Raw genomic sequence first — 13,082 nt, 5'->3', positions numbered from 1 at the left:
AACTCCATCAGGACCTGTGCCACCTCCACCGAGAGAGACTCAAGCTATCCTGTCTGGAGGACAGTGGGGTGTGTCCAGACAGCATGAAAACCACAAACTCCAACCTACAGATGGCGCTGTGGAAGATCTCACGGTAAACTAGGTAAACGAAATCAATAATTGCTGCTGCTGCCTAACAGCGGGTGTGGAGTTACTGTCTTGAGACATTATAGAGACAAGAACTAGACTTTAATGTCCTTTCTGTTGTCCACGCAGAGTCAAGCCCAAAACACTGAGAAGAACATTAAGAAGGGTTTTGAAGGGTTTCACCAGTTTCTGTGAGATTAAGAAGAAGCCAGGAAAAAGAGATGGGCCACACACACAGTTGGACTTGAGTCTTCTTCTGCTGTTTACAGCGGTTCAGTGCTAGAGTGGAAGCTCAGACACCTAAATGTTCTTCCCTGCAGGATCCATAGAGGATTTCAGGAGCGCTGATCTCTGTGGACAAACACCTGGGGAACCTGGAGTCTTGGAGAAGATGCAGATGGTTGACTACTGTGAGTTCATTTTGCTTACATGCACTCAGCTGTGATTCTGGGCCCGAACTCTGCGTGTCCTACCACTAAGATGTACTGGTGGACCAGCGTTCTCCTGTTCAGTCATTGTGATACACAGCACAATCCTCTGCTTTTAACCATCACCCTTGGTGAGCAGTGGGCACCATGACAGGCGCCCAGGGAGCAGTGTGTGGGGATGGTGCTTTCATTAAGGGGACCTCAGTGGCACCTTGGGATTCGAACCGGCAACCTTCTGATTACGGGGTCGCTTCCTTAACCACTAGGCCACCACTGGCCCATTTACAGTTTAGAAGATAACTGGTGCAGAACGAGGAAGGACCCTCAGCCAGTAAAAATTTCTGACAGCCAGAAGATCGTTCTGATGTCAGATCCAGTTCAGGGCGTCTTCAAGCCCCTCCCACAAACCTGGGGCAACATGGAACTTACAACATGGAACGCTTACCGCTGCTGACTTACGGGTCTGTGATCTGCAATGTGGCTTATATGGAATATTTATAGGCCTTTGCAGCCTTGTGCATGTTCTGACCCTAAGAGAGCAAAAAAAACTTCCTGAAGGCCAAACAGGCCCCATCAAGTTGTACTAAGTGGGAAAGAAGCTCAGATAAGAGTATGGGGTGGCTTGGGGTGTCCTTGACTATTGCAGCTGGGTAAACAAATGCCCAGTTGTCAGTTGAAGGAAGCATATTCCTCATTTAAAAGGTATCAGTTATGTAGCCTGAGATTATTACAGAGCAAGTAGAAATCAATCAGATTCACCGGCACACACACAAATATTTCCTCTTTTGGGTCAGATTTCATGTTTGTATGCAGGAGTAAAAGATTGGGTGGCGACCTCTGTCGGTCACTCAATGAAAGATGGCAATGTGATCTGGGACATATATTGCACTTAATGGCCATGCTGATGTGCCGGAGTTAAATGGTTACACTAGATTTATAAGTGTATTTCTTCTTTTTTTTGTGTCTTTTATTTTCTTATTTTCTAAAGACTTTTATTTTGTTCACCTGTATTCTGATGTGGGTAAGGGGATTATAATGATAATCCGGGTGTTTGTTTAATTGTAGAATGTAAAAATGTGTTTCTGGTTATGTTAAATATGTTTCTGTATTTTTGTTTGTTCAATTTATGATTCTTATAAAAAGTTATGTGGGTTCTAAAACTTTGATCACCCCCGAAAAGTGGTTGGATGCGGCCGTGCCCTTGGGTTAGTGGGTTGGAGACCCGGTTTAGTCCTCTTAGACACATGGCATGAGCTGAATTCTCCACAATTAAAGTCAGTGAACCTCATGGTACTTAAAAAAAAGAAAAAGACCTTTTATGTTCTTCAGCATCTAAGTTTTTAAAGTTTCAGATTTGCAGCAGACACAAGAGAATGAAAAGTAAGAAAATTCATTTTATTTTAAATATATAAAAAAAACAACAATCACAAAATCTCAGACCTACAAAAGCAGAGCAGCGACTCACTGGAGTTTCGGCTTAAAAACTGACATGTCGTCATCCAATTTTACTGTGGCTCCCACATGAGAATTTAAGGCAGCACAACCGAGCATTAAAGACGTCACTCGTCATATGAGGAACCGTTTGTCCACCAGGGTCTTGGCAGCCAGATTCCTCTGGCCAACGGCGTCACGAATCAGACGGAAAACCTGCAAAAGGACAAGATCGGAATCTGCAATCATCTACAATGCTCTGTTTCCATTTGGAGGGAATGGCAGGGCCACATCTACACAGGGCGTGGCACTCTGAGGGCCACTCCCTCAGCCTCAGAATCATGTCTGAAAGCCCTACCGACTACTGATGGTAATACTGGTATTAATTTAATAAAGAAGATCTACCTGTTGATGCTAACTGATCACATGACACACACACACTCAGGGCTTACCAGCTGCTGCAGGTAGGTGAGAACCGCAGCAAGTACGAAGCTCTGGCTGCCCAGGTCCACCACGCAGAAGAACAGGGTGTCAAAGATCAGAAGCGTCGCCTCATTTCCATAGAAAAGCACATCACTGAAGGAGTGGGACTCGTCTACACACACACACACAAACACACTCAGCAACAGAGGTGGAATATGACTCTCTATGACTGTATGAGTAGATCATGGATGATATTATTCAGTCACCGTTGTAGAAGATGCTTTTGTCCAGCGGCTCCACAAACTCCATACCGACAAGTCTCTCAAAAAGGAGCTTATCTCGCACCAGGTAGTCCATTTCACGGTGGGCCTGCAGACACACGCACGCACACACACACACACACACACAGTTTTAGCACCCTGAGTGTCTCCAGGGGGACTGTCCCTGTCACTACTGATTGTAAACGTAAAGGTTGAGTTGCGGAAGGCCGACCAGAACCAGCAAGGCCCAGGCATTGTGGAAAATAAAATTGAGTTGCAGAATTCATATTGTATATCCAAACAAATATCCTATATATTATATACATGTATGTTTATATGAGCACTATATGCAAGTGGTATTCTATATGCACATCTAAACATGCACACACACACACACACACACACGACAATTCCTGCCCTTGAGTGAGCACACAAAAATGATCATTTACTTGGCTTGCACGCATCTTAGGAAATGTTAAAACAAGTGTGCATCTCATTTTTAATTGGCTTTTCATACTTTAAGACTGAGCGCATAGATAAGACTGGGCCACACACACACACGCAACGTGGGACAGTACACGTCCCCATATAAGCGTGCACACTTTTATTTGCCACTACCTTTTGGGTCCAGAGCAGTTGATGATGAATGAGCAAAGTGATTAAAAGTATAAGAATGAAGCCAGTTGGACGTGGTTCTGTGGGCTGGCTGCCTCTTGCCATTTCCTGCACGAATCCTCAGCATGCTCCACGAGCACGACCCAATCACACACACTCACGTGATCGATGACCGAACCCAGGAAGCGGTTCATGGTGTGGTACGCCTTGGTGCTCTGCTCAAACGGATTGGCTGAGGCATCCACCAATCGTGATGGCCCGTGTCTCTGTAACCGCAGAAGCAGTAGAGCTGTTATTGGGGCAGGAGGGGTGTAGGGGTGTGTGTGTGTGTGTGTGTGTGTGTGTCTCACCCTGGTCAGGGGCTCCAGTATCCGGTCATACTGAACTCTCAGGCGGTTGGTTATAGAGATCTGGAAAGTCTGAGTGTCTGAGTTTGGCAGGAGACCCCGCTGACCACACAGATTATCCTGGAGGAGTATACACACACACACACTTACAAAGACACTTTTCTACAGTATAACATTTACAGGAAAATAACTCTACTGACCGCCTCTCTTTTCAAATTGGAGTTCATCTCCTCCATGTTGGTGTCGGCGTGGCCGTGGACCGAGCGCCCGTGGATGTAGTAGCCAAAGCAGCGGTGAGACAGCAGCAGCACAGAGATCTGTCTCACACACACGGACAGAAATGAGATCCCTCTCGCATACACACGTAATGAAACACACAAACACACACTGTGCACAGTCTTGTATTTAGACTCACATTACTGATGGAGCAGAGGTCCACAAACTGGCGAATCTTATCCTCAACGAAACGCTCGTAAAACACTGTGAAGAACACAACCTACACACGCAACCACACAGAGTAACCGTTTTATTCGAAAGCGCAGTGTGTTTATACGTGTTGAGTATTCGTGTTGTCTATGTGCACTGCAAGTGTGTGTGTCTGTGTGTGTGTGTGTGTGTTCGCATACCTGCAGAAGACCAATGCAAAGCCAGAGTATGGAAGCGAGGCCATAGCGCAACACTAGGCTGTGGGGAGGGGTGTAAGCCTCTGGGGGGCGCTGGAGGGTCGACCACGGATCCCTGAGACCCAAATTAGAAAAGCCCACAACCTGCCAAACACACACACAGCTTCACACAGCTATACACACAGATAAAATTACTAGTCTGTCTTATGATCTTTCATCTTGATTTTTCAACCAGCATGGGTGATCAGGTGAGCAGCTGAACATCTCTGAATCATGAGAAATGGGTGTGACGTTGTGCTGTAAAGCCTCATAGAAGTAAAGCAGGTCTCCTGTTCCCACGACCAGAGTGGCCCAACGCAGCGCCTAACCCCACAAGTCCTGAAACTGTGGCACCACCATTGTGCAGTGCATCCAGAAAGTATTCCCATTAAATGCATTTTTCCCTCAGAATTCTACACAAGGTTTCGTGAGGTTTCGGCAAATTAATTCAAAACAAAAACACAGAGAAATCCCATGTACATAAGTACCCGCAGAGTTCACATTTAAGTCGTTTTGGGTGTTGTGTGTACAATTCTGACCATTTTGGAATAAGGCTGTAATATACTATACTACAGAACAAGTTTAACCCTACAGTGTGGCTGACCGGATGATGCTGCTGGACGCTGGGATGACAACAGACAGAGTGTGTGTGTGTGTGTGTGTGTGTGTGTGTGTGTGTGTGAGTACCTCCAGCAGAAATAGCACAGCAACAATCTGAAAGGTGGGGTTTATTTTACGGAGTGTCTGGATTTCATTCCACTCATTTGCCACAAAATACGTCCTCCAGATGCTGACCGGTGGAGCTCCAGACTTCGCTTCACCCCCAACTTACACACATACACACAGGTAAAAAGCATCATCACCATCATCATCGTCATCATCATAGACATAGCAGACAGCGTGGCGGCAGGTTCTCCGCTGCTTCTCCTCACCGTCCGCTCGGAGCGCCTTGTCCCGCGGTCTCTCCCAGTCGATGAAGAAAATGTCCACACACACCTGCTGAAGCAGCTTATGGAGGAACTGCACCGCCTGCAGGGAGAGGCGAACTGAGTGTGTGTGCAAATAGAAGAGATTTTGGAGGTGGGTGTGTGTGTGTGTGTGTGTGTGTGTGTTTTTTCCAACCTTCAGAGCAAAAGCACAGCCCACGTACGTCACAAAACGCTCTTCCTGTTGTGGTAACGGCAGCAACACTGAGACAAACTGCTGGGCCTAAACACACACACACACACACACACACACACACACACACACACACACACACACACACACACACACACTTTCAATAATAAATCCTCAACTGCTTTTGCTAACCCTGACGATCTCCTATCATAAAGGAGGGAATCAGAAAAGAAAAGGAGGGGCTTACTTGCAGTGTCTGCAGAGAACAAGCAGAGAGAGAGAAGAGGAGAATATTAAGCCATGGCGAAACACACACACACACACACACACACACAGAGTGAGAGTGCTGTAAAAGCTGTATTTTGAGGAAGAGGCCGGAAACTGAAAAATGGTGCAGAATATTTCAGGCAGGTTTCCTGTCATCACATGGATAAATGGACACACCCGAACACACACACACACACACACACACACACACACACACACACACACACACACACCTTGTAGAAAATGAGCCAGTAAACGCCTGTTCCCACTGTGATGGCGAAGAAAACGTTGGCCAGGTCCCCAGCGTAGAAGAGCAGGAATTTGAGGACGGTCTGAAAGGAAAGTCAGCAGAAATGAACTCGAACGCCCCCCCCCCCCACCGAGACACGCCCGCTCTCACAGCTCACACCACCACTGGCAGCGCTGACTCCGTTTAAAACATGATGCAGGGCGGTGGAGACCCTCAGCCTGTGTGTAGTTGTCCCCAATGAGTTGGGAGTTGGGTGTGAGTATGGAGTATATGGGTATGAATTTGTGTGTGTGTGTGTGTGTGTGTGTGTGTGTATGTACCTCCAGGTCAATAATCGGTGAGGAGATTCTTCGTTTCCAGCTCGCTGTCTTCAGTAAGGAGTACAGAACAGCCACCCCACCCAACACACCCAGTGCAATCTACACACACACACACAAACACACACACAGGACCACAACAACAATTCCTTAATCATGAAAATGTTAGTTGGGAGATGTGATCATTTTCATCATACATTAATTCATAAACGAGGTAAACACACAAACACTTACAAGGGTGGTAGTAGCCTAGTGCGTAACACACTCGCCTATGAACCAGAAGACCCAGGTTCAAACCCCACTTACTACCATCATGTCCCTGAGCAAGACACTTAACCCTGAGTGTCTCCAGGGGGGACTGTCCCTGTAACTACTGATTGTAAGTCGCTCTGGTAAATGTAAATGTAAACTTACATCAGTCTTGACTCTGGCCTCGCTCTGATCCATCTCATATTCCACGGAGAATGACACCTACAGAAGAAACACTTGACCAACCCTCTCATGTCATGAAAAGACAAGTAATGAAGCAGCGCAGAGACTCACAGGGACGGTCTGTGTGAGCGGATTGGTGATGGGGACGTCAGAGTAGGACATGGTGATGAGAGGCGGGTAAACCTCCCCCCGCTGAGTGTTAGGCATCAGCTGGAATCTGACAGAAAGAAAAGAACCTTCGTCATCTTCTTCTCACCTCGCCACCTTCACCATCATCATTTACTTCTCCCTGGAGCAGAAGCGTGTTTCACTCACCCAATCTTAATCGCCGTGGCAACACGTATGACTTTGGGCGGGATATTGAGACTCTTATCCCGCCCACTCAGAGTGTCCACAAGCAACAGCCTCCGTGTCAAATACCAATTATTCACACTTGATCCTGAAACAAGCGGGACAACATCAAACCGTCTGAACATGTTCACTAACGTCACATGATGTCTTCAGAATTTACAGAAGTAAACCGGTAGAAACAAGACATGTCTGCTTGCTGGGTAGTAGTACCCTAGTGGGTAACTTAACACTTACTACCATTGTGTCCCTGAGCAGGACACTTAACCCTGAGTGTCTGCAGGGGGGAACTGTCCCTGTACCTACTGATTGTAAGTCGCTCTGTAAATGCTGGTTACCTTTTTGTTGGTGTGTAATTATAAAGATTCTATAAAGAAGGGGAGGAGCCAGTTGGCATGATTGACAGCTCTCATTCTGACCATTTTAACCCCCATCTGTCAATACACGACACACACTGCTCCCCGGGTGCCTGTCATGGCTGCCCACTGCTCACCAAGGTGATTAGTTAAAAGCAGAGGACACGTTTCATTGTGTCACCATGTGCTGTGCATCATAATGACAATTACTTCACTTTCATTAATACCCCTTGTACACAACGTGGCCACACCCACTACAAACACCAACCTGCAGGTTATCTGTGCTTTAATTCACGTGTTGGTGAAAATGTGTGTGTGTGTGTGTGTGTGTGTGTGTGTGTGTGTGTGTGAACCTTGGTTAATGAACTGTCCATTGAACTGCATGTTGAGGTTCAGAACAGGCAGTGCCAGCAGACGCCTGTCGGCCGACGAGGTTCCCAGCGCCAGGAACACGTCATAGAACCGAGGCTCCGGGAACAGAGTCAACAAATCAGAGACAGAGAGGACACACTGCGGAGACACACAGTCGGTTACAGATGAGCTCCAACGTCCCTCAGCTTCAAAACCCCAACGTGGGTGTGAGCGTACAAAGCGCCACTCACACTCTGCTTGTAGGACGTCCCGAACGTGAAGGCAGCCTGCTTCCTGCCCCCTGTGTCCTGACAGAGCTGAAGGACGTGAAGAAAGTGTGGCGGTAAACGGCCAGTACAATATGTCTGATATGAATATGTAAATATGACGGTTATTAAATGTACCTGCAGTGTTCCTCCGGTGACGTTCTCCCACCGTAAGAACCCCCCCGCCGCATTGTAAACCGCAGCCTGCAGCTCAATCCGTGTGTTCTGGAACAGGACATTCGAGGTCAGCGCCATTCGCCGCCTCCGCACCCCACATCTGTAGCGGGGCCCTCACCTTCTGCGCTCCCTTGAAGCTGTAGCCAACAGGCAGCGGTTCGGTGCGCAGAACCTGCGACGCCAGGCCGGGCTGTTCCCCATAATACAGCCACGGCAGGTTAGCTCTCCTACAAACACACACAACACCATCCCGTTAGGACACCCCATTAAATAACCAGCTCCTTATTAGGAAATGTTCACATATCAATGTCCAATCATGTTTTTATGTATGTCTGGAAAAGAAAGTGACTTAATTACAATCAAACAACATTTTACACATTAAAAAAAAAAAAGATATGAACAAAAATGTGTATTTTAATGGAGGAAAAAGTTAGGACACCCTAATAACTAGTGTTGCCCCCTTTGGCTGATATAACTTCGGTGAGACGCCTTCAGAAGAACGTTCTGTCTCCTCAACGCAGAATTCTTTCAGCTGTGAGATGTTTGAGGGCCCATTTCAAGTCACCCCACAGCATCTCAATGGGATTAAGATCAGGGCTTTGACTTGACCATTCCAGGACTCTCCTCTTCTTAGTTTTTAGCCAGTCCTTCGTGGATTTTCTGGGATGCTTTGGGTCATTGTCACGTTACAGTATCCGGTTCCGCTTCAGCTTTCATTTTTTTTTTTGCAGATGGTTTCACACGTTCTTCAAGCACCTTATGATACACAGTAGAATTCATGATGGATTCTATGATGGTGAGCGGGCCAGGTCCTGCTGCAGCAAAGCATCCCCAAACCAAGATACCGTCACCTCCATGCTTCACAGTTGGTATGAGGTTCTTTTCTGGGAAGGCTGTATTTGGTTTATGCCAAACATGTCTTCTGTTCCAGTGTCCAAATAATTCAATTTTAGACTCATCTGTCCAAAGAACATTATTCCAGAAGTCATTGTCTTTGTCTACGTTCGCCTTAATGTTTCTCTTAGAGAGCAAAGGTTTCCTCCTTACACACCTCCCATGAAAGTCAAACTCTCTTTCTGATAGTAGAGTCATGCACTTTCACATTGAAAGTAGCCAGAGCCTGCTGTAGTTCCCGTCATGACATTTTAGGACTTTTGATGACTTCTTTGAGCATCTTACGGTCTGCTCTGGGGGTCAATTTGCTTGGACGGCCAGACCTGGGCATGGTGGTGGTTGTTTTTAACGTCCTTTACTTGTAAACAATTATTCAGATGGTGGAATGGCTGATGTCAAATTCTTTTGAGATGTTTTTAAACCCCTTACCAGACTCATAAGCGGCCACAATCTTCTTTCTGAGGGCATCAGACAGCTCTTTAGATCTCACTATGGTGCTTACTTCACACCAAACTGGAGCACACCAAACTAATCTGAGGTTTAACCAGGGCGAGGCTCCTTTACAATGCTGGGTAACGATGTACTGATCATATGGGATTTTAACCATTTTAAGTGGGATCATATATGGGGGCGTCCTATTTTATTCCTCACCAGAAATTGCATTCTTTTAAATTACATTTCACAGAAAGTTTTAAAAGGATTTCTTAATTTTTAATTGTTTAGTTATATTATTTGGATCCCTCAATATAATTAATATTGATATTAAATATCCATATGTCCAAATATACTTTAAAATATACATGTTTTCATAGGGTGTCCTAATTTTCTCACATGACTTTATATAGAAGGCTGTATATAGACTGTGTATAAAATGTTATATTTATTAACCCAGTCATCATAAATTTAAAACACATACCAGTATGAGATGCCCTGTGTGAAGCCCAGAGTGGCAGTGATCCTGTAGAGAATGTTGTAGAAGCCGCAGGCATCGTTGGTCACGGCGCTGGAGGAGTGCATGTTCATCACACACATGTTCCCCAGGGCCTGACATGCGCTTCTGTTGGAGAACACCTACACGCACACAAACAAGGGACCTTGACAAATCTACAGGCACGAGATGCCCACAGAACCCCAACCCCACACACTCTGAGGTCCACCGTGCGGTTTGGGTCCTGTCGATCGGTCCCCTTACTGGAAATCCACCAGAACAGTGGGTCAAATACGTTGGGGTTTCATCCCAAAGGTTTCATCACATTCATGCTGGATCGGATCAGACTGAGAGGAAGAGCCCTGCTTTATCACCACGCTGTGGCCTCATAAACACAAAGTATCACCAGGTGGTGGCCAAAAGGGCCATGACAGGAAAGTCTTGTCGGGGTGGATGACCACTGCCTTCCTGTATCAGGGGTTCTGTGTCCAGTATAACGGAGGTGTTCAGACCTCATTCAGGGGGTCCTTTCCCTTCCTTCTCCAGTCCCTTAGTGAGCAGTGGGCAGCCATGACAGGCGTCCGGCAAGCAGTGTGTGGGGGCGGTACCATGATCAAGGCGGTTCGGGATTCGAACCCGCATCCCTCCAATTACGAGTTTCATTCCTTACCCGCTAGGCCACCACTGCCTGTGTTAATAAATTAGAAACTGTTCAAATGCGCCATGCCTCTGTATGTCCAGACAACATCAGATGAGTCCAATAAACATTAATAATAATTAGACACGGTCAACATAATCATCATGCGCCGTCTAACCATATGTCTCCGAATCGAAAGTCATGTGACCAAACACGTCACCTCCAACTGAGATGTGAGACTTCAGTCAGCTCGCCAACTTTGAGAGAATGAGAGAATGGATCGGCAACATATCCGATCCAATCCATGTACTAATCATTTAAATCGCAGCTTTTTGCATTCAAGTAATCGCACAGACTGACATCGCGATTACGATTGCGATTAGATTAATCGTGCAGGACTAGATCACCAGAAAAACACAGTCGGGTGTACAAGTGAGTGTGTGTGTGTGTGTGTGTGTATGTCTGTGTGTTTACCAGGCAAGCAGCAGCCGACGAGTAGAGAAAATTGGAGAACCACACTGACTGAACAGGGAGGCTCTGCAAAGAGTAACACACACATTTAATAAACTCATAAAACACACACACGTTTATGCTATATATTAATATTAATAAGGTAAAAATCTTGTTGAGTCCTCACAGTGTGTTACATAAATCAAGACATAATCACCTTCTGTGTATATAAATACTGACACACACACACACACACACATTTACCAGCTGAGCAAAGGTGACACTGGCAGACACCGACGTTGGAAGACTGTTAGGCGGGAAACACAGTCCTCCAGCCTGAAACAGATTTTATTATCATTACTATTATTACTGTTATGGACACATACACACTTATTTCTAGAAGCATGGTGGGTAACACAGCCACCCCTAAACCAGAAGGCTACAAAGTCCCAGGTTCAAACCCCACTTGCTACCATCGTGTTCCTGAACACTTAACCCTGAGTGTCTCCAGGGGGGGGACTGTCCCTGTCACTACTGGCTGTAAGGCGCTATGGATAAGGGCGTCTGGTAAATGCCGTGAAATGTAAGATGTTGTTGAACCTGGATGCTGGAGCCTCCACACACACATGAGAGAGACGAGTTGATGAAGGAGTCCTGGCATCTCACACACCTGAAAGAAAAAAGAAAGCGGAATGTTAATGCGACCGGCAGTGACCCCCCCCACGCGCCCTGTACCTGCGACCTTTCACCTGCTTCCCGAAACATCCGGCGCAGACAGCGCAGGTTCGTCCGCATTGCAAGGCTGACATGCTGCGTCTTCTAGAACATTCCCGCTGTCGTCTCTCTCAACTGAAACCAACACACACACAGATGTACAACCTGACGCGCACCGCCAACGGCCCCGCGTCCCCTGCGCTGGGACTTACCCAAGACGTGGCCGGCGGGGCACTGGCAGCGGCCGTCCTCCCCTGCGGGCCCAGGGCATCGGATGCAGCCATACCCGTCCCGAGTCACCGCCTGAAACGTGGAACAGGCGATCAGCCACCACAGCACATGAAGTATATTTTTAAAAAATGACAATAACTGTATTTACATTTTTTATGTGCTTCTATAATTAAATTGTGCACGACTGTGACTTTCACAGACAATCTTGTCCAGACTGACATCCATATCTGACCTTCACACCTGTATAACTGCCGCTGTTCAACAGAGATACACACCAGTATTAATACATGACAATGTGGAACCAACTTGCTGGACAAATGTCGTAAATGTGCTGATTATGAGCGTCCTATGTTCTCCTGAAACCGTGACCTGAACTTCCCTGAATGTTAAGCACGCACACACAGACGCACACTTTCTCACGCCGGCTGGTCTCCCAGGCAATTCAGACCTGATGCTGTGCAAAAACCTGACAAACACAAACCAGCCAAAACAAGTGCACTGTCAGTGGTGGTATCGTATACTCTATGTCAAAATGATTGATGACCTGTCAAAAGAGGCCAAAATGGCCTATCCCCCTCTTTCTCTCTCTCACGTTGTTTTATGAACAAGCCAAAGGTATTTCATTTATTAGTGAATTACATAATGGTTTTAATATCTCCTGTTTTTCTACAAAAAGGTTTTAAGGTGTTAACAACAGACATACCAATATGACTTCTGTTTATCAAACAGATTTAGGAAAATGAACAAAAACCCTCCAACGTTCTTTTCAGAAAATAATTCTACATTTCTTGACAATCCTCATTTCCTCTCAAACTTTTCCCATCCCGTCAGACACCTGGCATCTTTTAGCCTATCTTTTTAAAACAGAAACCGCTTCAATCACAGCATATTGGTCACTTGAAGCTGATGCTTGCAACAGCTTGTTGATGGTTTATGACCCCTCACTTACTTAGACTATCTTTTAAAACAGAAACCTTTGTTTTAAGTGTATGGTTTTACTCAACCTACTGTTTCAGTGTTAAAGACATTTAAACACAATAAATATCTTAAAAA

The 13,082-nt window shown here is 46.1% G+C and overlaps 1 protein-coding gene across 3 annotated transcripts in view; it reads right to left on the bottom strand.

Annotated features, from left to right (window-relative positions):
* Positions 1 to 1,928: 1,928 nt before the first annotated feature.
* Positions 1,929 to 13,082, bottom strand: part of tmem67 (transmembrane protein 67) — a 13,664-nt gene continuing 2,510 nt past the window's right edge. Inside the window, exons 1-28 of one of the 3 annotated variants that reach the window (XM_028980698.1) lie at positions 12,178 to 12,387; positions 12,011 to 12,101; positions 11,820 to 11,933; positions 11,685 to 11,754; positions 11,349 to 11,420; positions 11,109 to 11,171; positions 9,986 to 10,140; positions 8,294 to 8,402; positions 8,137 to 8,223; positions 7,984 to 8,049; positions 7,735 to 7,891; positions 6,993 to 7,116; positions 6,789 to 6,894; positions 6,660 to 6,716; positions 6,249 to 6,347; positions 5,912 to 6,010; positions 5,659 to 5,667; positions 5,415 to 5,501; positions 5,225 to 5,321; positions 4,980 to 5,119; positions 4,257 to 4,397; positions 4,046 to 4,126; positions 3,831 to 3,947; positions 3,634 to 3,750; positions 3,445 to 3,549; positions 2,675 to 2,777; positions 2,438 to 2,580; positions 1,929 to 2,201 (exon numbers count right to left, since the gene is read on the bottom strand). In XM_028980698.1, the coding sequence (XP_028836531.1) occupies positions 2,121 to 2,201; positions 2,438 to 2,580; positions 2,675 to 2,777; positions 3,445 to 3,549; positions 3,634 to 3,750; positions 3,831 to 3,947; positions 4,046 to 4,126; positions 4,257 to 4,397; positions 4,980 to 5,119; positions 5,225 to 5,321; positions 5,415 to 5,501; positions 5,659 to 5,667; positions 5,912 to 6,010; positions 6,249 to 6,347; positions 6,660 to 6,716; positions 6,789 to 6,894; positions 6,993 to 7,116; positions 7,735 to 7,891; positions 7,984 to 8,049; positions 8,137 to 8,223; positions 8,294 to 8,402; positions 9,986 to 10,140; positions 11,109 to 11,171; positions 11,349 to 11,420; positions 11,685 to 11,754; positions 11,820 to 11,893 (2,559 nt within the window). In that variant the 5' untranslated portion in view covers positions 11,894 to 11,933; positions 12,011 to 12,101; positions 12,178 to 12,387 and the 3' untranslated portion in view covers positions 1,929 to 2,120. Of the gene's footprint in view, positions 2,202 to 2,437; positions 2,581 to 2,674; positions 2,778 to 3,444; positions 3,550 to 3,633; positions 3,751 to 3,830; positions 3,948 to 4,045; positions 4,127 to 4,256; positions 4,398 to 4,979; positions 5,120 to 5,224; positions 5,322 to 5,414; positions 5,502 to 5,658; positions 5,668 to 5,911; positions 6,011 to 6,248; positions 6,348 to 6,659; positions 6,717 to 6,788; positions 6,895 to 6,992; positions 7,117 to 7,734; positions 7,892 to 7,983; positions 8,050 to 8,136; positions 8,224 to 8,293; positions 8,403 to 9,985; positions 10,141 to 11,108; positions 11,172 to 11,348; positions 11,421 to 11,684; positions 11,755 to 11,819; positions 11,934 to 12,010; positions 12,102 to 12,177; positions 12,388 to 13,082 lie in introns of those variants that run through there. The other 2 variants (XM_028980696.1, XM_028980697.1) reach the window with 2 other exon arrangements.

The sequence above is a fragment of the Denticeps clupeoides genome, chromosome 5 (assembly GCF_900700375.1).
Source record: "Denticeps clupeoides chromosome 5, fDenClu1.1, whole genome shotgun sequence".
NCBI classification, from domain to species: domain Eukaryota; kingdom Metazoa; phylum Chordata; class Actinopteri; order Clupeiformes; family Denticipitidae; genus Denticeps; species Denticeps clupeoides.
The sequence above is the reverse complement of the archived record's forward strand: the minus strand, read 5'-3'. Positions and strand labels throughout refer to the sequence as shown.